This window comes from Anopheles darlingi, chromosome 3 (assembly GCF_943734745.1).
Source record: "Anopheles darlingi chromosome 3, idAnoDarlMG_H_01, whole genome shotgun sequence".
Lineage (NCBI taxonomy): Eukaryota > Metazoa > Arthropoda > Insecta > Diptera > Culicidae > Anopheles > Anopheles darlingi.
Genome location: NC_064875.1, coordinates 14010478 through 14033106, shown reverse-complemented (window position 1 = coordinate 14033106; position 22629 = coordinate 14010478). Strand labels below are relative to the sequence as shown.

The 22629-nt window shown below is 44.5% G+C and overlaps 4 protein-coding genes and 1 pseudogene across 4 annotated transcripts; all 5 read left to right on the top strand.

The window, feature by feature from the left end:
* The first annotated feature begins 2756 nt into the window (after positions 1-2756).
* Positions 2757-3374, top strand: LOC125953271 (titin-like). Its single transcript, XM_049682725.1, has 2 exons — positions 2757-2762; positions 2826-3374. The coding sequence occupies exons 1-2, from the start codon at positions 2757-2759 to the stop codon at positions 3372-3374; spliced, it is 555 nt and encodes a 184-aa protein (XP_049538682.1).
* A 1297-nt stretch (positions 3375-4671) lies between these two features.
* On the top strand, positions 4672-5289 carry LOC125953269 (titin-like). The gene is made up of 2 exons (XM_049682723.1): positions 4672-4677; positions 4741-5289. Exons 1-2 carry the CDS (start codon positions 4672-4674, stop codon positions 5287-5289), a joined length of 555 nt encoding a protein of 184 aa, XP_049538680.1.
* A 1298-nt stretch (positions 5290-6587) lies between these two features.
* On the top strand, positions 6588-7205 carry LOC125953267 (titin-like). Its single transcript, XM_049682721.1, has 2 exons — positions 6588-6593; positions 6657-7205. The coding sequence occupies exons 1-2, from the start codon at positions 6588-6590 to the stop codon at positions 7203-7205; spliced, it is 555 nt and encodes a 184-aa protein (XP_049538678.1).
* Positions 7206-8446: 1241 nt separating this feature from the next.
* Positions 8447-9161, top strand: LOC125956367 (mantle protein-like; annotated as a pseudogene).
* A 1127-nt stretch (positions 9162-10288) lies between these two features.
* Positions 10289-10966, top strand: LOC125956368 (titin-like). Its single transcript, XM_049688159.1, has 2 exons — positions 10289-10347; positions 10418-10966. Exons 1-2 carry the CDS (start codon positions 10342-10344, stop codon positions 10964-10966), a joined length of 555 nt encoding a protein of 184 aa, XP_049544116.1. The 5' UTR covers positions 10289-10341.
* Positions 10967-22629: the final 11663 nt, after the last annotated feature.

Sequence of the window (22629 nt, the reverse complement as noted above, 5' to 3'; positions counted from 1 at the left end):
CAACACGATCACGCCCATCGTCACCGCACCACGCGCGATCGAACCATGCGCGAGCGAAAGTAATAATCATAAATCATCGGGCTAATTATCAAATGTCCTTAAGACTAACTACCGTAACCTTGAGATTTGAACAACTTCCCAGGCTCAACGTATTGGGTGACAATGTCGTACGGGTGCCGGACAAGTGCGCCGGGCATCAGGGCAATGACCTTAGATATATACAAAATCAGAGTGGTTTGATCAACTGCGCTTCAGAAAACAAAGAGACTAAAAAGTTGAGCCATCAATAAGAATGATCTAGAAAGAATCTCGCTGGACGCAAGCATGAGGTCAAGAATAATTCTAAGGCGACAATGTCAAGAGCTGGAGAAGGTAATTGGAGGAATGAGCGGGGAAGCATCTTGGGGATTTTGGGTATAAATACAGTGAAATTTTGGAAATAAAGAGAGTCGGTTTTGTAACGTGAGATCAATCGTGTCTCGTGACATCGAGAAGAAGGTCCCGGTCCATGTCGATCGTCCGTACCCAGTTGAAGTGAAGGTTCCAGTTGAGGTCCCGGTCTACAAGAAGGAATATGTCGAGGTCCCGAAGCCATACGCAGTTCATGTCGAGAAGCCATACCCAGTGTATGTGAAGCAGCCAGTGTATGTGGAGAAGCAGGTCCCAGTGACTGTGCACATTAAGGAGCACCATAAGAAACACTACTGGAACTAAGATATATCTTGAGCGACGGAAAATGTAATGTATGTAAAACGAGGGTTTTGTAATAAATGAAATGATGAATTTGATTTAACAAACATTATTTTGTGTACAATTTTTGCTTCATGAATTACATGATTATTTGCCCGAGCATAAACCGAACCGAGATAAAATACATAAATGATTAAACCAGAACCCAATTTAATTTATGATAGAACAGATTCCATTGTAAATATGGAATCCTCCGCAACAAACCCAATGATTTGAATATAACGAATGCAATTATGATTTTAATCAATTTTTAATAGCAATGAAGAAAGAAAAAAGAAAAATATTCTAAGTAATTCTGACAACTATAACCATTGGCTGAGTTTGATTATACCATTATTCTGAAGCTGCCTGAAGCAAGGATCCGTTATTCGCATAATCTCTGGATGATGACAATAAGGTTGGATATGTGACCTGTTCATTGAGATGGTTAAAAACATGTGATTTGCGGTACGAAAAGATTCAGTTTCTTTCATGGATGTCACGACTGGTGAAATCACCTCGTTCATGATCATAATCACGATACATATTGTTCGTTAACGAAGAATGGCTTCAGCGTGTAGTAAATCTGTGAACATGCTACAATGGAGTTCCATTCGACATAAATAATTACCGAAGAAAAATGAAATAAATTGGAAGCTATAATTGCGAACATAATAATAAATGCTATTGTTATAACGTACATTTTTGATAATCATAATAATTATTTCGGCGCAAGTAAATCCAAAATAATCCAGTGAAGCGACCCGGCCATCCTCCACCACCGACCTAGTCTTGTTATTGGTCGCTTCACCGATAAACCTCTAGCGTCACAATCATGACCATATATGACAATAGCGACAGGAACACCAATAATTGATCAAATCCATTTGGGACGCCCGAAATATGAACACGTGCAAGCAATAAAAAGACGAACGGTCGAGATCGTTTTAGAACATAAAATCCAAGGTCAAAGTCCAAAGTCCAAAGATCAACAATTATGCTCGCGTCGGGGTAAAGCGTGTGCAATAACCCTTGCGCAATCACATCCAGCGTAGTCACACCATGCGCAATCAGTGCAAATCGTCACCCGAACCAGAACACCCGAATGACGCAACACGATCACGCCCATCGTCACCACATCACGCGCGATCGAACAATGCGCGAGCGAAAGTAATAATCATAAATCATCGGGCTAATTATCAAATGCCCTTAAGACTAACTACCGTATCCTTGAGATTTGAACAACTTCCCAGGCTCAACGTATTGGGTGACAATGTCGTACGGGTGCCGGACAAGTGCGCCGGGCATCAGGGCAATGACCTTAGATATATACAAAATCAGAGTGGTTTGATCAACTGCGCGTCAGAAAACAAAGAGACTAAAAAGATGAGCCATCAATAAGAATGTTCTAGAAAGAATTTCGCTGGACGCAAGAATGAGGTCAAGAATAATTCTAAGGCGACAATGTCAAGAGCTGGAGAAGGTAATTGGAGGAATGAGCGGGGAAGCATCTTGGGGATTTTGGGTATAAATACAGTGAAATTTTGGAAATAAAGAGAGTCGGTTTTGTAACGTGAGATCAATCGTGTCTCGTGAATTTTGTGCACCGGCTCCTCAGAAATATTTGAATACCCGGTACAGGTCAGTTCACCAGCATATATTTACGACCAGGAATCGGTGCAGCGACATTGGTAAGTAGTTTTGCTATGGGTTTTAAAGTAAAGAAACGCTTTAATAGTCACATATTCTCAAAATATGCTGCTATCTACATTAAATGCGAAAATAAAGTGTAAATTCAATTGCATCTTCAAAGTGGTAGGAGTATTGCATAGATGCTTCATTGGTTTCCGTTTTCGTAAGATTTTCCACGAACGCTTGGCAAAGATGGAAAAGAGGGAGCGCAATAACGCATTCGATTGATGAAACAAGGCTCAAGACGGACGATATAAAAACCCCGGGCAGTGGTGTAGGATCATCATTCCATTGTGAGCTTTCGATCGTACAGTACATCCACCTGGTAGGCAGACATGAAGGTAAGCTTTAATTTTATACAGCGAACCATGTCTCTTGTGATCACCAAAATCTGGTTGTTTCAGGCGTTTATTGTTTTCACCATGGCTCTGGCTCTGGCCAGTGCGGCGTCAGTCGACAATTCCAAGAAGGAGAAACGCGGCCTCTTGGATCTTGGATCTCATCAGGAGTCTTACGAGAGCTACGGCTACGATAGTCACCAATCTCATGGATACTATGGAAACGATTACTCCGAGAAGGAAGTGAAGCAGATCATCACGAAGAAGGTTCCCGTTCCGTACCCAGTTGAGGTGGAGAAGCACGTCCCAGTGGAAGTGAAGGTCCCATACCCAGTTGAGGTCGAGAAGAAGGTCCCAGTCGTCGTGGAGAAGAAGGTTCCAGTGTACATCGAGAAGAAGGTCCCGGTCCATGTCGATCGTCCGTACCCAGTTGAAGTGAAGGTCCCAGTAAAGGTCCCGGTCTACAAGAAGGAATACGTCGAGGTCCCGAAGCCATACGCAGTTCATGTCGAGAAGCCATACCCAGTGTACGTGAAGCAGCCAGTGTACATTGAGAAGCAGGTCCCAGTGACGGTACACATCAAGGAGCACCAGAAGAAGTCGTTTTGGGGTTAATCTGTTAAATGTTTGCTAAGCAGAGCTGGTTAAATAAATGGAATGTTAAAAATTAACAACCTATTATTATTAATTTCTATATTGCACATGACTCCGTATCTGTTGATTGCTTCCTTAACAGCGCAGGGTGTTCCAGCAACGAATGGTCATCATTTGAATTAGCAGGAGTTTTTATCGATCACGATCATATGCATCTTTTATCATATTTTGCATTCTCTGTATTACTTGGTTATGGTATTCGATAGCATAAGACGGGAAATCGTTCTAAAACACTTCATGAATGTGTGTGGAAAGTGTGGAAAATTCGCATCAGAATGAAACAGAAGACTTTGGTGGAAACGGAAAAATAAATCGCATGATTAATGCTCAGGACCTGGGTCTGTCGCGTACATTAAACATAAATGAGTTTTTATATGGATCTTCATCAACGTAGTTTCTGGAATCAAAGTGATGTTGTCGCCTTCAGAGGTGTTCTATGTGTCCAATTTCTTGTTCTACGATCAAATACAATGCAATTAACATGAATACATGTGTATTTTTTATTATGTTGTGCTTTAGTTGTATGTCTCTTACGTCGATTTTAAATATCTGGTTAAAAATATGATGAACAGAAATACATATCTTGACGAATGAAATAGAATGAATATGTTGATAAATAAGAACCAAAAACATAAGTTTCTAGAGTTCATAGTATGATTAGAGAAATTTTCATTCTTGCGCATTTCTCTAAGATCAATAGCAACCAGAAAACCAACCGACATCACATCACTCTCAGTTTAATTGTGGTTATTCCTTTCTTCCAGACATAATGAGATTTTATTTGGAAGCTAAGTATACTGCAAAGAATTATGCGAAACGAGTGGGAAGACATAATTTGTTACAAAAATATTTATCTACGGAATCAGTTAAGCCAGAACAAACCATTGTTTATTTGGGAACAGAGATTCTTGTAGTGATATCGGTAAGTAATTTTGCGATGGGTTTTAAAGTAAAGAAACGGTTTAATAGTTACATATTTCCAAAATACGCTGCTATCTACATTAAATGCGAAAATAAAGCGTAAATTCAATTGCATCTTCAAAGTGGTAGGAGTATTGCATAGATGCTTCATTGGTTTCCGTTTTCGTAAGATTTTCCACGAACGCTTGGCAAAGATGGATAAGAGGGAGCGCAATAACGCATTCGATTGATGAAACAAGGCTCAAGACGGACGATATAAAAGCCCCGGCCAGTGGTGTAGGATCATCATTCCATTGTGAGCTTTCGATCGTACAGTACATCCACCTGGTAGGCAGACATGAAGGTAAGCTCTAATTTTATACAGCGAACCATGTCTCTTGAGCTCACTAAAATCTGGTTGTTTCAGGCGTTTATTGTTTTCACCATGGCTCTGGCTCTGGCCAGTGCGGCGTCAGTCGACAATTCCAAGAAGGAGAAACGCGGCCTCTTGGATCTTGGATCTCATCAGGAGTCTTACGAGAGCTACGGCTACGATAGTCACCAATCTCATGGATACTATGGAAACGATTACTCCGAGAAGGAAGTGAAGCAGATCATCACGAAGAAGGTTCCCGTTCCGTACCCAGTTGAGGTGGAGAAGCACGTCCCAGTGGAAGTGAAGGTCCCATACCCAGTTGAGGTCGAGAAGAAGGTCCCAGTCGTCGTGGAGAAGAAGGTTCCAGTGTACATCGAGAAGAAGGTCCCGGTCCATGTCGATCGTCCGTACCCAGTTGAAGTGAAGGTCCCAGTAAAGGTCCCGGTCTACAAGAAGGAATACGTCGAGGTCCCGAAGCCATACGCAGTTCATGTCGAGAAGCCATACCCAGTGTACGTGAAGCAGCCAGTGTACATTGAAAAGCAGGTCCCAGTGACGGTACACATCAAGGAACACCACAAGAAGTCGTTCTGGGGTTAATCTGTTAAATGTTTGCTAAGCAGAGCTGGTTAAATAAATGGAATGTTAAAAATTAACAACCTATTATTATTAATTTCTATATTGCACATGACTCCGTATCTGTTGATTGCTTCCTTAACAGCGCAGGGTGTTCCAGCAACGAATGGTCATCATTTGAATTAGCAGGAGTTTTTATCGATCACGATCATATGCATCTTTTATCATATTTTGCATTCTCTGTATTACTTGGTTATGGTATTCGATAGCATAAGACGGGAAATCGTTCTAAAACACTTCATGAATGTGTGTGGAAAGTGTGGAAAATTCGCATCAGAATGAAACAGAAGACTTTGGTGGAAACGGAAAAATAAATCGCATGATTAATGCTCAGGACCTGGGTCTGTCGCGTACATTAAACATAAATGAGTTTTTATATGGATCTTCATCAACGTAGTTTCTGGAATCAAAGTGATGTTGTCGCCTTCAGAGGTGTTCTATGTGTCCAATTTCTTGTTCTACGATCAAATACAATGCAATTAACATGAATACATGTGTATTTTTTATTATGTTGTGCTTTAGTATGTATGTTTCTTACGTCGATTTTAAATATCTGTTTATAAATATGATGAACAGAAATACATATCTTGACGAATGAAATAGAATGAATATGTTGATAAATAAGAACCAAAAACATAAGTTTCTAAAGTTCATAGTATGATTAGAGAAATTTTCATTCTTGCGCATTTCTCTAAGATCAATAGCAACCAGAAAACCTACCGACATCACATCATTCTCAGTTTAATTGTGGTTATTCCTTTCTTCCAGACATAATGAGATTTTATTTGGAAGCTAAATATACTGCAAAGAATTATGCGAAACGAGTGGGAAGACATAATTTGTTACAAAAATATTTATCTACGGAATCAGTTAAGCCAGAACAAACCATTGTTTATTTGGGAACAGAGATTCTTGTAGTGATATCGGTAAGTAATTTTGCGATGGGTTTTAAAGTAAAGAAACGGTTTAATAGTTACATATTTCCAAAATACGCTGCTATCTACATTAAATGCGAAAATAAAGTGTAAAATCAATTGCATCTTCAAAGTGGCAGGAGTATTGCATAGATGCTTCATTGGTTTCCGTTTTCGTAAGATTTTCCACGAACGCTTGGCAAAGATGAAAAAGAGGGAGCGCAATAACGCATTCGATTGATGAAACAAGGCTCAAGACGGACGATATAAAAGCCCCGGGCAGTGGTGTAGGATCATCATTCCATTGTGAGCTTTCGATCGTACAGTACATCCACCTGGTAGGCAGACATGAAGGTAAGCTTTAATTTTATACAGCGAACCATGTCTCTTGTGATCACCAAAATCTGGTTGTTTCAGGCGTTTATTGTTTTCACCATGGCTCTGGCTCTGGCCAGTGCGGCGTCAGTCGAAAATTCCAAGAAGGAGAAACGCGGCCTCTTGGATCTTGGATCTCATCAGGAGTCGTACGAGAGCTACGGCTACGATAGTCACCAATCTCATGGATACTATGGAAACGATTACTCCGAGAAGGAAGTGAAACAGATCATCACGAAGAAGGTTCCCGTTCCGTACCCAGTTGAGGTGGAGAAGCACGTCCCAGTGGAAGTGAAGGTCCCATACCCAGTTGAGGTCGAGAAGAAGGTCCCAGTCGTCGTGGAGAAGAAGGTTCCAGTGTACATCGAGAAGAAGGTCCCGGTCCATGTCGATCGTCCGTACCCAGTTGAAGTGAAAGTCCCAGTAAAGGTCCCAGTCTACAAGAAGGAATACGTCGAGGTCCCGAAGCCATACGCAGTTCATGTCGAGAAGCCATACCCAGTGTACGTGAAGCAGCCAGTGTACATTGAGAAGCAGGTCCCAGTGACGGTACACATCAAGGAACACCAGAAGAAGCCGTTCTGGGGTTAATCTGTTAAATGTTTGCTAAGCAGAGCTGGTTAAATAAATGGAATGTTAAAAATTAACAACCTATTATTATTAATTTCTATATTGCACATGACTCCGTATCTGTTGATTGCTTCCTTAACAGCGCAGGGTGTTCCAGCAACGAATGGTCATCATTTGAATTAGCAGGAGTTTTTATCGATCACGATCATATGCATCTTTTATCATATTTTGCATTCTCTGTATTACTTGGTTATGGTATTCGATAGCATAAGACGGGAAATCGTTCTAAAACACTTCATGAATTTGTGTGGAAAGTGTGGAAAATTCGCATCAGAATGAAACGGAAGAATAAATCGCATGATTAATGCTCAGGACCTGGGTCTGTCGCGTACATTAAACATAAATGAGTTTTTATATGGATCTTCATCAACGAAGTTTCTGGAATCAAAGTGATGTTGTCGCCCTCAGAGGTGTACTATGTGTCCAATTTCTTGTTCTACGATCAAATACAATGCAATTAACATGAATACATGTGTATTTTTTATTATGTTGTGCTTTAGTATGTATGTTTCTTACGTCGATTTTAAATATCTGTTTATAAATACGATGATTAGAAATACATATCTTGACGAATGAAATGAAATGAATATGTTGATAAATAAGAACCAAAAACATAAGTTTATAGAGTTCATAGTATGATTAGAGAAATTTTCATTCTTGCGCATTTCTCTAAGATCAATAGCAACCAGAAAACCTACCGACATCACATCATTCTCAGTTTAATTGTGGTTATTCCTTTCTTCAAGACATAATGAGATATTATTTAGAAGCTAAGCATACTGCAAAGAATTATGCGAATCGAATGGGAAGACATAATTTGTTACAAAAATATTTATCTACGGAATCAGTTAATCCAGAACAAACCATTGTTTCTTTGGGAACAGAGATTCTTGTAGTGTTATCGGTAAGTAGTTTTGCTATGGATTGTTAAGTAAAGTAACGCTTTAATAGTCACATATTCTCAAAATATGCTGCTATCTACATTAAATGCGAAAATAAAGTGTAAAATCAATTGCATCTTCAAAGTGGCAGGAGTATTGCATAGATGCTTCATTGGTTTCCGTTTTCGTAAGATTTTCCACGAACGCTTGGCAAAGATGAAAAAGAGGGAGCGCAATAACGCATTCGATTGATGAAACAAGGCTCAAGACGGACGATATAAAAACCCCGGCCAGTGGTGTAGGATCATCATTCCATTGTGAGCTTTCGATCGTACAGTACATCCACCTGGTAGGCAGACATGAAGGTAAGCTCTAATTTTATACAGCGAACCATGTCTCTTGAGCTCACTAAAATCTGGTTGTTTCAGGCGTTTATTGTTTTCACCATGGCTCTGGCTCTGGCCAGTGCAGCGTCAGTCGACAATTCCAAGAAGGAGAAACGCGGCCTCTTGGATCTTGGATCTCATCAGGAGTCGTACGAGAGCTACGGCTACGATAGTCACCAATCTCATGGATACTATGGAAACGATTACTCCGAGAAGGAAGTGAAACAGATCATCACGAAGAAGGTTCCCGTTCCGTACCCAGTTGAGGTGGAGAAGCACGTCCCAGTGGAAGTGAAGGTCCCATACCCAGTTGAGGTCGAGAAGAAGGTCCCAGTCGTCGTGGAGAAGAAGGTTCCAGTGTACATCGAGAAGAAGGTCCCGGTCCATGTCGATCGTCCGTACCCAGTTGAAGTGAAAGTCCCAGTAAAGGTCCCAGTCTACAAGAAGGAATAGGTCGAGGTCCCGAAGCCATACGCAGTTCATGTCGAGAAGCCATACCCAGTGTACGTGAAGCAGCCAGTGTACATTGAGAAGCAGGTCCCAGTGACGGTACACATCAAGGAACACCACAAGAAGTCGTTCTGGGGTTAATCTGTTAAATGTTTGCTAAGCAGAGCTGGTTAAATAAATGGAATGTTAAACTATAGCTACATATGTTTTTCTTGGTTTACATTTGTTTTTATAGTTTTAGTTTTTTTTGTTATACAATATAAACAGTAGTTTTAATACGCCGGATGTGCATGATTGAAAGATTTGTAAACACTAAAATTGATTTGATTTAATGAATCTCATTTTCGTTATAAAACAGTGTAGCTTGGGAAAAGGTATTTTATCGGTAAATTGTTTCTTCTTTATAACGTTTAAATTTTATTTTTCGATAAGAATGGTAGTTCTTAGCTTAGTGGTTGAATTACATTGAGGATCTAGTATAAGAAACGTAGGGAGTTTCTGATGCTTCATAATGGCACGATTATGGTCAATGTGTGATAACGTTGGAGAAACCAGATAACTGCTTTGCATCAGCGATTACTCTCTAAATCTCGGAAGTAGTAGACCTTGAATGTTAGGTGCACTCAACTGCAGACAAAATAAATATTGGATTGCAAACCTTACTTTTGATTTTCTTTGCTTACGAAACATATTTTGTCAATAATAGTTTATTCTCTTGTCATGCTTCCGATGAAACGAAAATGCTTTATTGTTTCCCATTACTCAGGAAAGGAAATACCCAATCCGGTCCATGAGCAAATAGTAGCAATGAAACTCTTCAAGCTTCCATCGCATACGCAATACCGGACCACCAGAAACGCGATGATTGCATAATTTTGAATGTCGTCGCATCGTTGACCTCTTGCCGGCGCACCGAATATCGGTCGATCCGCCGCCGCCGTCGCCACAACCGCATCAGTTAGGCACGCTCGGATGCGTTTTTCATCGTCGATGAGCTAAAGCCTCTCGTCCGGAGTGCGATGGGTGCGATAAACTTTTTCATTACGGTGTCGCCATTTTCTCCTGCGCTTTGATTGAATCTTGCGGAGCCCGTCGAGGGCCGTGTTTTGGGTAGCCATAATCGGAGCAATCTCAACCCGCTAGGTAGCGCGAACGAATGGAGCACAAGTGTCGATGAATGGGAGGCTCGGACGTGAGGCAACTTTTGAGCATTGGCTGTATTGGGTGGGGCACGATGGAACACGTGGAGACGATCGTCGTTGACGTGCAGTCAAGTTAAAGTGTATAAAAGCGACTGATCGGTAGGAGTGTATTCACCATTCAGTAGGTGATCATTAGTAGCACAGCACGTACACGGCCACCACATCACTGCAGGCAGACATGAAGGTAAGACATGTGTGGCGATGGTAGTAGCGCGAACAATCCGATCATTTACGTATCTCTGTATTACTACTAGGCGTTCATTGTAATCAGCATGGCTCTGGCTCTGGCCAGTGCGGCGTCAGTCGGCGAATCCAAGAAAGAGAAACGCGGCCTCTGGGATCTTGGATCTCATCAGGAGTCGTACGAGAGCTACGGCTACGATAGTCACCAATCTCATGGATACTATGGAAACGATTACTCCGAGAAGGAAGTGAAGCAGATCATCACGAAGAAGGTTCCCGTTCCGTACCCAGTTGAGGTGGAGAAGCACGTCCCAGTGGAAGTGAAGGTCCCATACCCAGTTGAGGTCGAGAAGAAGGTCCCAGTCGTCGTGGAGAAGAAGGTTCCAGTGTACATCGAGAAGAAGGTCCCGGTCCATGTCGATCGTCCGTACCCAGTTGAAGTGAAAGTTCCCGTCGAAGTGCCAGTGTATCAGAAGGAATACGTCGAGGTCCCGAAGCCATACGCAGTTCATGTCGATAAGCCCTACCCAGTGTACGTGAAGCAGCCAGTGTACGTTGAGAAGCCGGTCCCGGTCACCGTGCTCATCAAGAAGGAGCACAAAAAGCCGTTCTGGGGCTAACTTATTGTGGGGTGTAGTATACGAATGAAGTAGTGAAATGAATTGTTAAACCAAGAAAACTCCCTTTCGAATACTTTCCATCCGAAGAATCGCAGCGCTTTCCTCTACACTCAACTGGTTCACGTAAGACACTCTAAAGCGAATTGTGATAATGCACGTGATAAGGATATTTCAGCTATTTATGCAGACTTCGTTTGGCACCCAGTTTCAGTGACACAAATAAATAGTAGCATCATCGGCTTCACTTCCGGGTCACCGACTGGCGTGGTCGGTTCTCAAGAGTGTGCTAAAGTAGAGCTCATGTGTTAAGTTGCTTCCGTTTTACTTCTGCTGCTCTTCCAGCTGTTCTTCTTCCGTAGCGCTCAACATTCGCCTTATGCGAACTATGTCCCATCATGTGACGCTTCCTTCTGCAGCTCTGCCTGTCGGATTCGTTAGGCTTCTTCACCACTGGTCCTGGTAAGCCAAAGCCGAGCCTGCCAACATGTACGAAATTGAAACGAGAGGATTAAAAGGAAAATCATAATGCAGCCCACAGGCAGGCAGGCAGGCAGGCAGGGGCCAGCCGAGTGGACCAGTGTGTGTCCAGCTTCGAGGCCATCCTAGCGAATTTACGCTCTTACGGGCTGGTAGGGTGATGATGATGCTGCTGCTGATTATGGTGCTACTGTGTTTGTTGCTGGGCATAGTCCAAATTGAAAATAACGACCAACGCAAAAATGGGTTTGTTGTGTTGGGCCCAAAATTTATGCACATCACAGACACATGGCCTGCCTGGGTCCGGGGCTAATGAGCTGACCACCATACCGTACCGCTCGCCGGGTTGGTCGTGTGCGATCAAGCAAGCACGGCCGGGAGAATAAGAGAAAGAGAGAGATGAGACACGTACCGGTGACCGCAGTAGCCTATGCAGCACGAGGTTCTGGTTTATATGGTGTTTATGGTAGCGTAGAGCAACGGGTTGGGGTGGTTGATAGTGTTCATGAGTAACATCGGAGCATCGCCGCATTAAAAGCTTCCTGGTGTTCTTAATCTGTATGAGAAAACTGCTTCGGCATTGCTTTGTAGTTCGCTTAACAATCTTTGATACATAGTGTTGGCAGCGGTGTTTTCCATACAGCTGGTCCCGATAGCACCCGTCTACTTAGCTCTCTATTTCCATTACTCTAGTGTGAAATACGTTTTATTTTCTGTCCAGCGGATTTGGCTGCTTTTCTGATTTTTTCCCCCAATTCCTTATTAGGAGGACTCCTGAATTATGAAAATAGAAATCCAACTTCACAACGACACCAATTATTGCGTAATGTTTTTGTTTTTTACTTTTTTGTTTATCGTTGTATAACTATGCATCGTTGCATCGTTAGCACCTCATTAAATCTTCAGCGATGTGTGTCGTTAGTTTGAAAAATCTTCCAATTAGTCTCTCCATTAGAAATAGATCATCATAATTGTTGGTTTTTTACATATATAAGGACGGACGAGCCGTATGTTTAGATCATCATAATAATATCTGATATAATTTCATTGGAGCTCAATAGATTGACCAGATTGAACACTGGAACGCACCAAGAAACTACGTTGCATGGACGTTATCTTTCCATTCACGAGCCCGCTATATAATGAGGCATAAATATGTAACCGAATGGTCATAATTAATTAGTCACTCGTTACGCACACTCCATCGATTAGATCGGACGCAGATCGGCATCGACACCCACAAGATTCGGTCCCTCATTAAATCTTCGCCGAACAACCGTAAGTGGCTATCCATCATCGTCCGCCCGTTTGCGATCACGCTCCTTCCTTCGCAGCATCAGCGTCAGTGTGTGGAACGGTAATCGGAACCATAACCGCGCGGAAGGGAGAGAGTGGCCAAAATTATTCAAAATGATGCCGTACCACGCGACGCGACGGACGCGATGGAGAAAAAGGGCATCGAACGGCAGGAACGAAATGCCGGTGACTAGAAAAGCTCCCAAAACAGTATATTGATGGTTATTGATGTGTCGGCAATGATTATGATTATCTATCATGAATATGTATGCAACCGCGCCCGCTCCAAAAATCGCCGAGAACGCGCGACACACTTTTCCGGGGGTGCAAGCAACGGGGAGGGGTAGAAAGCTTTCCGGCTTGACTACGGCTCGATTCCTACTTGCTCCTTCCTACCACCCTGTCGTTCCGTAGCATTTTTGGCCACCGATCGTGCCCTTCGCTTCTCGGGCCCGGTGGGGCGAAAAATATTATTTAAATCCTTCCCGGCGTTCCCGCTGCGTTCCGTTCCGGGGATCCGTTGCGTTGCGTTTCCCGATACCTTTTCCCCCAGGACGGTGTAAATGCTCGCGAGGATGCCTTTCGGTACGGAATCGTAAATGCTTCGAATAGATTATGAGGATAGCGGAGGCAGTCGTGAACGGAACGGATGATGGTTGTGCCCCCGATCCGTTGCGTATGGTGTGGTGTTGCGGACTACATTCCGGAGAGGAGGAGCGCGATTTGGTGGTGGCCGTGGTAGCGTAGCCTAGCGTTGGCTCCAGATGTCAGTAATGGGGGAGAAAGCGCCGCTGTTTGGGTGAAGATGTAAGGAGGAGAAGGAGAAACAGGAGAGGTGGTCGTTTATGGAGATCGCGATATCGGTGACGCGATGACAGCAGCTACCATTCCGCGCGCTGAACGATGAAACAAAACCCCGGCCAAAAAGCCCGGGAGTGCGCGGAAGCGGTGACCTAAAGGTTCGATTTGTGACGCCATTTTTGTGGCGTTTAGCCAGAATGCCCCGAAGCGCCGGCGTTTCGGCGTGCGACGTGCCCGGTTATGGTGGAATTTCGCATGAAATGCTATCGATCTTGGTGACACACTCCCACACACACGCGCAAAACACATAGACATTTATGCTGCACTGGTGAGACCCCCCCCCCCCCCCACCGGTCGTTTTTGGCAAGATTCGTTTGTGCCGTTGATCTATGCAAAACATGCTGCGATGGTGCTTTCGATAGGCGTGGCATGCGTTCGGCCGATTTAAAACATGATCCAGAACATGAAGCAGGTTGTTCACACCAGGACATAGGACAGGGATCTCTTTGGGGGATTGTTCATGAATTATATTTAAAAATGAGAAGCAATAATATGCATGGTTAAAAGGGATAAGGAATATAAGGCATGCAAATTGGCAAAATGGAATAATTTTTTTTAAAGTGTAATGAATAGTTCGAAAACAGAACCAATAAAGATCGTAGTTACCAACGATGATGTTAACAACGTTGGAGTGAATGGTTCTACTATCAGATAAGAACACAAAAATCCATTACAACCAGACATTAAAAGACCACAAGCCATAAACACTTAAACGGATTGACAAGTTATCGGTTAGACGCACTTACTACAAGACACTATTTTTCCATAAAACATTCATCAAGTAAAACGTAAAATTAAACATCCCTAACTGGCCAGCCGGGTTTTATCTAGTCATCTCGCCAAGGCTTTTCAAATGTTATGATGTAAATCATATTTATTTAAAAAAACTTAAGATAAGTGATAAATTAAAGATCAACAACATCAACAAACGACTTAAAGAACAAACCAGGCAATAAACCAAACAAGTTCAGTGGAATTTCTTATCATTGAAAGTTAAAGACGATCCTGAGCATTCCGTTGACAATGCAAACAATAAAATTGGCTGCTTCTATAAGGTGAGCTGCTTATGATGCCAATATTAAAACATTCTTCCTACTACTTCATACTGTCCTGATGCAGTGCAGTCCATCCATCGTTCCAAGTGCTAGCGTTCGGTGAATTGGCTCAATTGTTCCGGAACGGCATTTTTCAAATTCGTAAACCGCACCGCACTACACCGGCCACACCGCGCATCCACCGAGCTACCAGACTTCCGACGAACGGTGTCCCGCTGGTGCCAAGGGCGAACCGTCACGCCCATCCCACTCTCCCTCGAGTGGTCGCAGCGCGTGGGAACTTCCTCTTCTGAGATATTGTTTTAATATGAAAATCCATAAAGTTGAATTTCCTCGGGGACTTTTTATCGTATCATTTTCCGGCCTCCCTCACCCCCGGGACATCGGACAGACAGACGGACCACACAGTACCAGCAGACGGCCCGGGCTGGATGGCTGGCTGCCGTGGTTCGTTGGCTGCAGATTAGGCTTTGCAAATGGAATGTCGCCAGAGGCGGCGACGTAGCATGGAAGAGTCCGTCTGTACCGGGTGGCACAAAGCAGGCGCGTGGTGCGGGGATTAAAGTCGATCCGCAGCCTCCACGCTCGCTTGGCGTTGCCATGGCAATTGGTGTAAATTCATTTAGGTGTGTTTTTTTTTGTGGTCGGGAGTTGCTTCGTCCTCCCCCGGGAATGGATTCCACAAAATACAACGCTCGATACGCTCTTCCGTGCGATGTACCATCGGCAGCTTAAGTGGAGGTAAATTAACCTTATTTTCAACCTCGCATCGGTGTCCACTCTCTGGGGGTGGCGGTGGGTTTTTGCGAAGAATATGAGGTCGCCGCACAGAAACAAAACGTATTATTGTTAAATCAATTTTACGGCCACATGGGCACATTTTCTTCGCTGTCCCGAGCATCAGCAGCGCTAGCAGCAGCAGCAGCAGCAGCAGAGTGTGCGAATCAAATGCCAGCTTAAGCCCGGGATGCCTCCGGGGCTGTGCAATGCTTCTTGGGAATTCTTCTCCGGGAGCCTCGAAGTAGAACAGATTGGTGTGCAGACAGACAGCCGGTCCTTCTGCTGCTCCTGTGCTTCGCGGTAAGCGCTTTTAAACGATTCACTTAGTGGTGGGACGCGGCAAGAGTCTTTTCTTTTTGGTTTTGCTCTTTGAGGATCTGCGGGGCGCAGGATTCAGGAGAGAGTTCGCTTCCACTGGAGGATGGCATTTTGGAATCATATTGAAGCGACCTCACCCGCCATCACCACACGCTCGAGCCTACGATTCGGTCGCTTCGGTCATAATTCCAGGAGACACAGTTTAAATTCAACATCAATCTTTCGAGCAACGTAGACCGGCATAAAATTAGATTCGCACCGAATGAGCGTGACGGACACAATAGCCCAATAGTCCTAATTAATGATTAAACTACATGGACAGAAAGTCGCGCTCCTTCATACGCAAGCGATCGTAACAACAAAAAGGCACACGCCAGCATGCATCTAACGCTCCCGATGCAGACGCAAAAATAAGATCGTAAATTCACCATTATGACAAGTTTGATCGGTAAAGGATCGTAGGACAAAAGGACCCCTAGCATGAGCTCGGTAATGAGAGAGACAACCGAAAAGGGACTATGGCAACCGAGAACAAGGGACCAAGAGCTGGATGTGTTGAAATCGGGCGCGTGTGACAGGGTTTTCTCAGTATAGTGAGATGAGCTCACGCGTGGATTTTACTGCAAGTATCGTAATTTCGACATGTCGTTAAGAACGTCGCCATGCGCCAAACGACAAGTAAAAAGCCAAAAATCGCCATGAGCCCGCCGCCATATTTCACGAGAATTCAATTCTAAATGATGAACAGATGCAGCCAGGCCAGGACTTCTCCAATCTCTCGTTCGGTGTTTCAACCCCCTATCTTAGTTCAGAAAAAGCTGCAAAAAGGTGTTCCGTCGCCTGCTAACGCTCAAACAACGGCCCCACAGCAAGGTGCGGCCTGGCCATAGTTTATCGCTAAAAGTAGCTCTTATTTCGCGATTGCCTTACCACCCCCCCTACTCGCTGCCTTACAGCTCCTGCAAGTTGCCGAAGGAGGTGAAAAATAGTTTCGCAAAGCGCGCGAATACATTGGAAGCGTATCCGCAGCACTCCAACAGGGAGGGCGGATCCGCATCCTTCTGGCCACATCCGCCGTGGCCGCGACGCGCAAAAAACAATAATCGTTCTACGGGGGAGGATGAGGAAATGGAGCAGCGTTTGCGGCGGAGTTCGGCTGGAGCGGAGAAATATTTGTGGGAAAGTAAACATAAATAACTCATGTCATTTGTCTTGCGTTCGGCACGAACGCCCGGACTAGGAAACCAACGCCAAGCGCTGCAGCGTTCTGGTAGTGTAGCTGGTACTGGTTGGGACACTTTACAGTTCGACTCCGCGTTGCGCGTTGGCGGACCCTCCCGACATTGAGTCGCGGGACCGGCTGCCGGCTTTTGACTCACCGCTGGAATGCTGTGCCCGCTGCATCGTGGGAGCGGGTGGGATGCGTTGCGAGTGAGGAGAGCTTTCGCTTCGCCAAAGTGAAAAGTTAATACATTTCCATTTGTCGTCGTCGTCGTCGTTGTTGTCGACGTTCCGAAAAGCGGTTCGCCTTGTCCAATACTCCCCTGGCTAGAGCCAAACGAAGAAAAGGAAGTCAATGGGGATGTGCAGTTGCGGTGTCCGTGGCTGGTGTTTGCGTTGCGACAGCGTAAGAAGGAGCCAACAGTCGGAATTTGCAATAAGAAGCTTACAACCCCAGTCCACCGCCCGTTCCCTTGCGCACGCGTTGCGTGACCCCTTTCTTTTGGCAGCCATTCGACTGTTTCTGTTGGGAAAATGTTGCAATCTGCGGTGCGCATTTTGCAGCAACTTATTAGTTCCCCCGCACTCCGCTCCGCTCTGTTCCATCATTCCTTCGTCCATTACACCCGAAAAATGCTTAGAGTGTAATTTGAATTTTCCAATTTTCCAGCCAGCTAGCCAGCCAGCGAGGGTACCTTTACACCAACGACGCAAAGTACACACAAGACACAGTGTAACGCGTTCGTTGCTTATTAATGATGCCACTTATATTCATCCCTCTAACCGCTAGATCGCTAGAGCAAGGCGGTTGGTGGCGGTCAGGTTTTGGGATGCTGGTGATTTGACGAGATTGATGAGTATTTGTTTCCGTCCGTCCGGTGGGCGCGAACCGCGCTAGGTGCTGACGGTGGAGTGGTTTCCCCGTTTTGCGCGGGAAAATTATCAACAACCATTTATTATCATCCACCGTCAACCCCGCAGCATACCTGCAATCCTACCTTCCGATACGCGGGGTTCAGGTAAGAAATAATATCTAGCTGTCAGCGGGAAAATGGAAGAAAATTTATCTAGTAGCTCAAAGCTTGCTTTTGCTTTCCTTTCGACCCCACCCCGGTATTGTCGATGGCGAGAGGTGTAAATCCGGCAACATTTCACTAGTGGAGGGGTATTGTTGTGATGGTGATTGTGAGGAATAAAAGAAAATGGCGGAACTAGCAGAGAGATAGAGAGTTTTTTGAGATTTTTAGATCTTTGATGTTTAATTGCGTATCGTTCCGTTCGAGTTAGCGCATTGTCAAGCCTCTTGAAAATGCACTCCGGCAGCCAAGCAGAGTATTCCCTTTGGCCGTTGTTCGTACCACGTGAAATGCTTTGGCAGGGGCGTTTATGAACTCTTCGCGGTATGATTTCGGCCCAGCCCAATCGACCCGCGTCCGCTGGCAGCATTCTCGAGCTAGTTTTATGATCCTCTGATCCGATGATCCGATCCTTGGTTACCGAAGGCGAAGGCAGGACCTTATTGTTGGGAACAGTTTATGATCATTATCCGGAGCTAACTTTCACGCACTCGGGGCAACAAAAAAAAAAATACACAGTGTATTGCAATTAGTTGATTTTCCCATCTACGACGGTTTGCGTTTCGTGCATTTTTGATGTCCTGTCTGTCCGTTTTGATGTTAGATTGGGTTAGTTTAGGTTTTTCTTGTCCGTCTTTTCTGTGCTTTCTTTGAAACCGCCGAAATGATTGGGCGAACATTATCTTAGACCTAGAGGACTTGAATCAACATTTTTGTCGAAGTGACCCAATGTAGGTCCGAGTGAGTAGTGTCTTAACGAAGCGTGTTTACGTTTGTCCATCGCAATGCATCCAGACGATCGTCAAAAGATCGTCGTGAGAACGGTCATGCAGGTCTCTTAAAGGTCTAGAAGGGCTCCGTCATGACCATAAACAATTCTTTTCTTCTTTACTGCTTACACCCAAAATATTCATGAATGATCAGACAGTGAAAGTTAGGTCTAGGAAGGAATGAATTAAAATGGTTTGGTGCATCGTCGAGAAAGCGGGGCTATAAGAAAAGAATGCTAGATGATCGTAAAAACTCTTCGAACATAGACAGGAAAAAGGTCATAAATTCCCTGCCAGGTAAGGATCACACGATCGTATGAACCGTCCCGGAAATTAACATGCATTTACTTAAATCGTCAACCGGCGAAACTTTAATTTTCATGGTAGACTAACTTTTATATTAATGGTAGACGGCTGGCTGGAAGAAAAGAGAGCGTAGAGTTGGAAACTGACAGTTGGATTTAGTATACAAGCTCAATCATTTGAATAAATCGAGGCTAATCCTGTCTGAACCACGGAAACGACAACGTGTTAACTTCTTTGGGAAATTTATCTTCACAGGTTCGTTGGCAGCCGCAGCAGAAACGACGATTCCGTCAAAACAAGTAACCCGGCTCCATGGTAACCATGGAAACGCCCAGTAGACTGCGCTGAAGTTCATCCTATTACATTCTGAGTCGCCCGGGTAAGTTCAAATAGTGACAAGTAGAGACGGTAATGAATTCTTTTTACCCGTTGAAACGTTTAGTTTGTCACATTTTAAGATCGGTTTTGCCGAGAGAAACGTAGCCGCATCGCGTTAAAGTCTCTCACTAATGAGCAGACGCTTCTTAAAGACGGTACCAGCGCCTTGCTTGTTTGTATCATATTCACTCGTCGCCTGCTATGTTGCTGGTCCCGCTGAGCAAATGCCAGCACTTCGCTCTGGGCGACCACTTTGCGTCATACCACCACCGCATGCACCGTGTGCCCCCGTTCTGCGTCTGCTTCTCATTATCCTTTCCGCCCTTTTCCCTAATTTTTCCTGGCTTTCATTTAAATGTACGACTATTTATTCGTGAGCAGTAGGAGGGTTGGGTCACTTGGTTTGCACCAACGCAGTGTTTTCTTCGCTGTGCCACTTGTTACCCTTCGGGGCATGGTTGGCGATAATCGCGCTAGAAGCACGATGAAGATGATGGTGGAAAGCAACATGGTGGATGATGATGACGGGCCCGGTCGCAGCCGCCACGGTTCCGCCTGGGTTCTCGGCCTCGTCTTTCTCCACTTAGAGATCCCCTTTTTTTTGTTTTGCTCCGGTGAAGTTGCGTTTTTGTTTATTTGCGTTTCTCACACCGTGCTCGTCTCTAGTGCTTCGCGAACACTAAATGCGGCACCGGATGGCAACGCATTCGTCTCGTTTTTCTGTGTGCTTCTCGTTTAGTTCTTACAGATGAAATCTCACGTTTAGTAGAACGGCTGCCAGCGCGTTTGGTGCGTAATTTAGCAGGAAATCTTTTTTGAGAGTTAGTCTCCGGTGAGTTTTCCACAAATCGTTCCATCTATTATGCTGTTTATAGATGAACTAGACGGATTTAGATCTTCTGCTGAACGTATTTTATCAAGTATATGGCAGCAGCTTGGTTTTGTTCTCTCCGAAATACTCGAAATCCATCTCCATAAATTGCAAAATTTCAGTGCAAACCAAACAATGCATGCGATGCAGCAGCAGTTTTTTTTTCACGCATAGCGGCGCTGAGGCTTGGCGATGCTGCTATGATGTGGTAGGAAAAAAAAAAAGAAAATGCTGAGTTTACGTTGTAAATTGGATTGGATTTGGAGTTGGATTCCAGCGCAATGCAATGTTCCATTTTGGCTTCATTTAGTGTTTTACTTTAACCCAAGTGCCAATCGATTGATGAGTTGATCGAAGCGGATCCGTTCAATGCTTGGCGCTCTCATTCGTCTTTTTCTGCAACTGCAAAATGAAAAATGGCCGATTTCCATGACACAAATTGTTCCTCCCTTTGTTTTCACCATCGTCCCTTAAGGGGGGGCGGGCTAGATGGGAGAGGTGGCATCACATATCCCCTGGTTGTGTGGCTTGTAACTAGGCGCCCCCGCAGGGGGGGGGGGGTTGCTTGTTTTTATAGCGCGACAAAAACACAACAAAAGTAAGGGCGGCACAGAAAAGAAATAATGGACATGAAAAATGAAAAATGAAACCCTTCACCTGAACCCCTGCTGGGCCACCGACAGAATCGGAAGCGCGACATTTGCCAGACTTCAAAGTGGTTCAGAGAGAGAAAGAGAGAGAGAGGCAGAGAGAACCAACCGCGGTGTGCTCGTGTGTGCTCGAGCACACATTGACATCATCTACCGATTCATTAATCATAGCATAAATTAAATAAGGATAAAACATTAACAAATCCAGCTTCCGTGTCATGGGCACGCTTTGCGGGCAAGTAAATTACTTTCATCTTTGTGTTCTCCCCCCCCCCCCCCCCCCACCCCCCGGGTGGTTCGAAAGGTCAACCTTTCAACGTAAAATATCAAACAATTGGCGGCAGTATGGGTATCGTTCTGTGGGAGGTCTGGCATCCGTTTGTTTGTTTGTCGTAAGTCGACCTCGTAATTATAAAATACTCCATTACCCCGGTACAATGGTGAAGCACAACGATGTCATCCAGGGCGGGGGGGCTTTGTCACCCTGTTGTAGCACCGGTTCGCACGTCGAAAGTGTGCTGTTTCTGGCATTTATCTCGTTAAAATATGATTCCGGCGGTGTAAAATAATGACTCATGGGGACAACAAAATGAGGGACACCGTGGTAGTGTTTGTGCTTCGGGTGAGTGTTCTGGTGTAATTTGAATGGTGAATGCATGTTCCGCCAGAAATTATGTCCCCGAAAGAAAGGCTTCGTTCTTCGTTTGTTTATCCTCTCTGAGGTTGAGCTTCCGAAAGCTTTGCACCCTGTTGGGTCGCGTTAACGGCCAAGGTCGTTGTGCAATTCGGCAGATTTCGTATTAAGTATGCGATGGTAATACTTCGTTAGCTAATAAAATATTAACTAATACTGAAGTAAAATGGTATTTGCATTTGATATTTTTTGCTACATTCCGCAACGAGGAGCACATACTTTATTAAACTAACAGTTCGAATGGCCAAAAAAGAAGCGGCACGCAAAATCCGGAATCCACTGGCAGCTGCACCGCTCACAGCTCACGCTAGGAATTGCGTCGAAATTGGCCAAATCAAAAATGGTCCAGGGGTTTCGACTTATTTTAACGGGGCTTTTCTTTTCCTTTTTTCGAACTGTAATGAAGTTGATGAAAATCGCTTACCGCTCTAGCGTCGCTTTCAGTTTGCTGCGCGAGTCCGGAGAGAAAAGCTCCACGGAGACGATTTTAATTAATTCAATTTGAAGCGAAATGCCGCCGTTGGTTCGTTCGCTCTCGCATGACGCCATTTGGTAAAGGAGGAGCCGGTGGATGAGTTGACTGGTTTTCACATTTATTCACTTTTGGGTTTTCCCATCCCATCTTCTACGGTTCGCGGATTGGATCGGATAATCGTGACCAGCGAGCGTTTGCCAAATGTTGACCGTGAACGCGCGGTGGTTCGTTCGCTTTTTCAAATCCTCCCCATTTAGCGCAGTAACTGACCGCCGACAAGATGTAATCGGTTGGGCGGTGCCGTAGGATGGCATCGGTGTTTTCGATGTTCCAAAGTAATGACAGGGGATGGTTGCGGCAAGGTTATTCTATGAGTACTTGATTGAACGTTTGCACACATAAAGAAATCCGAAACAAAATGGGTTTTCCGTTGAG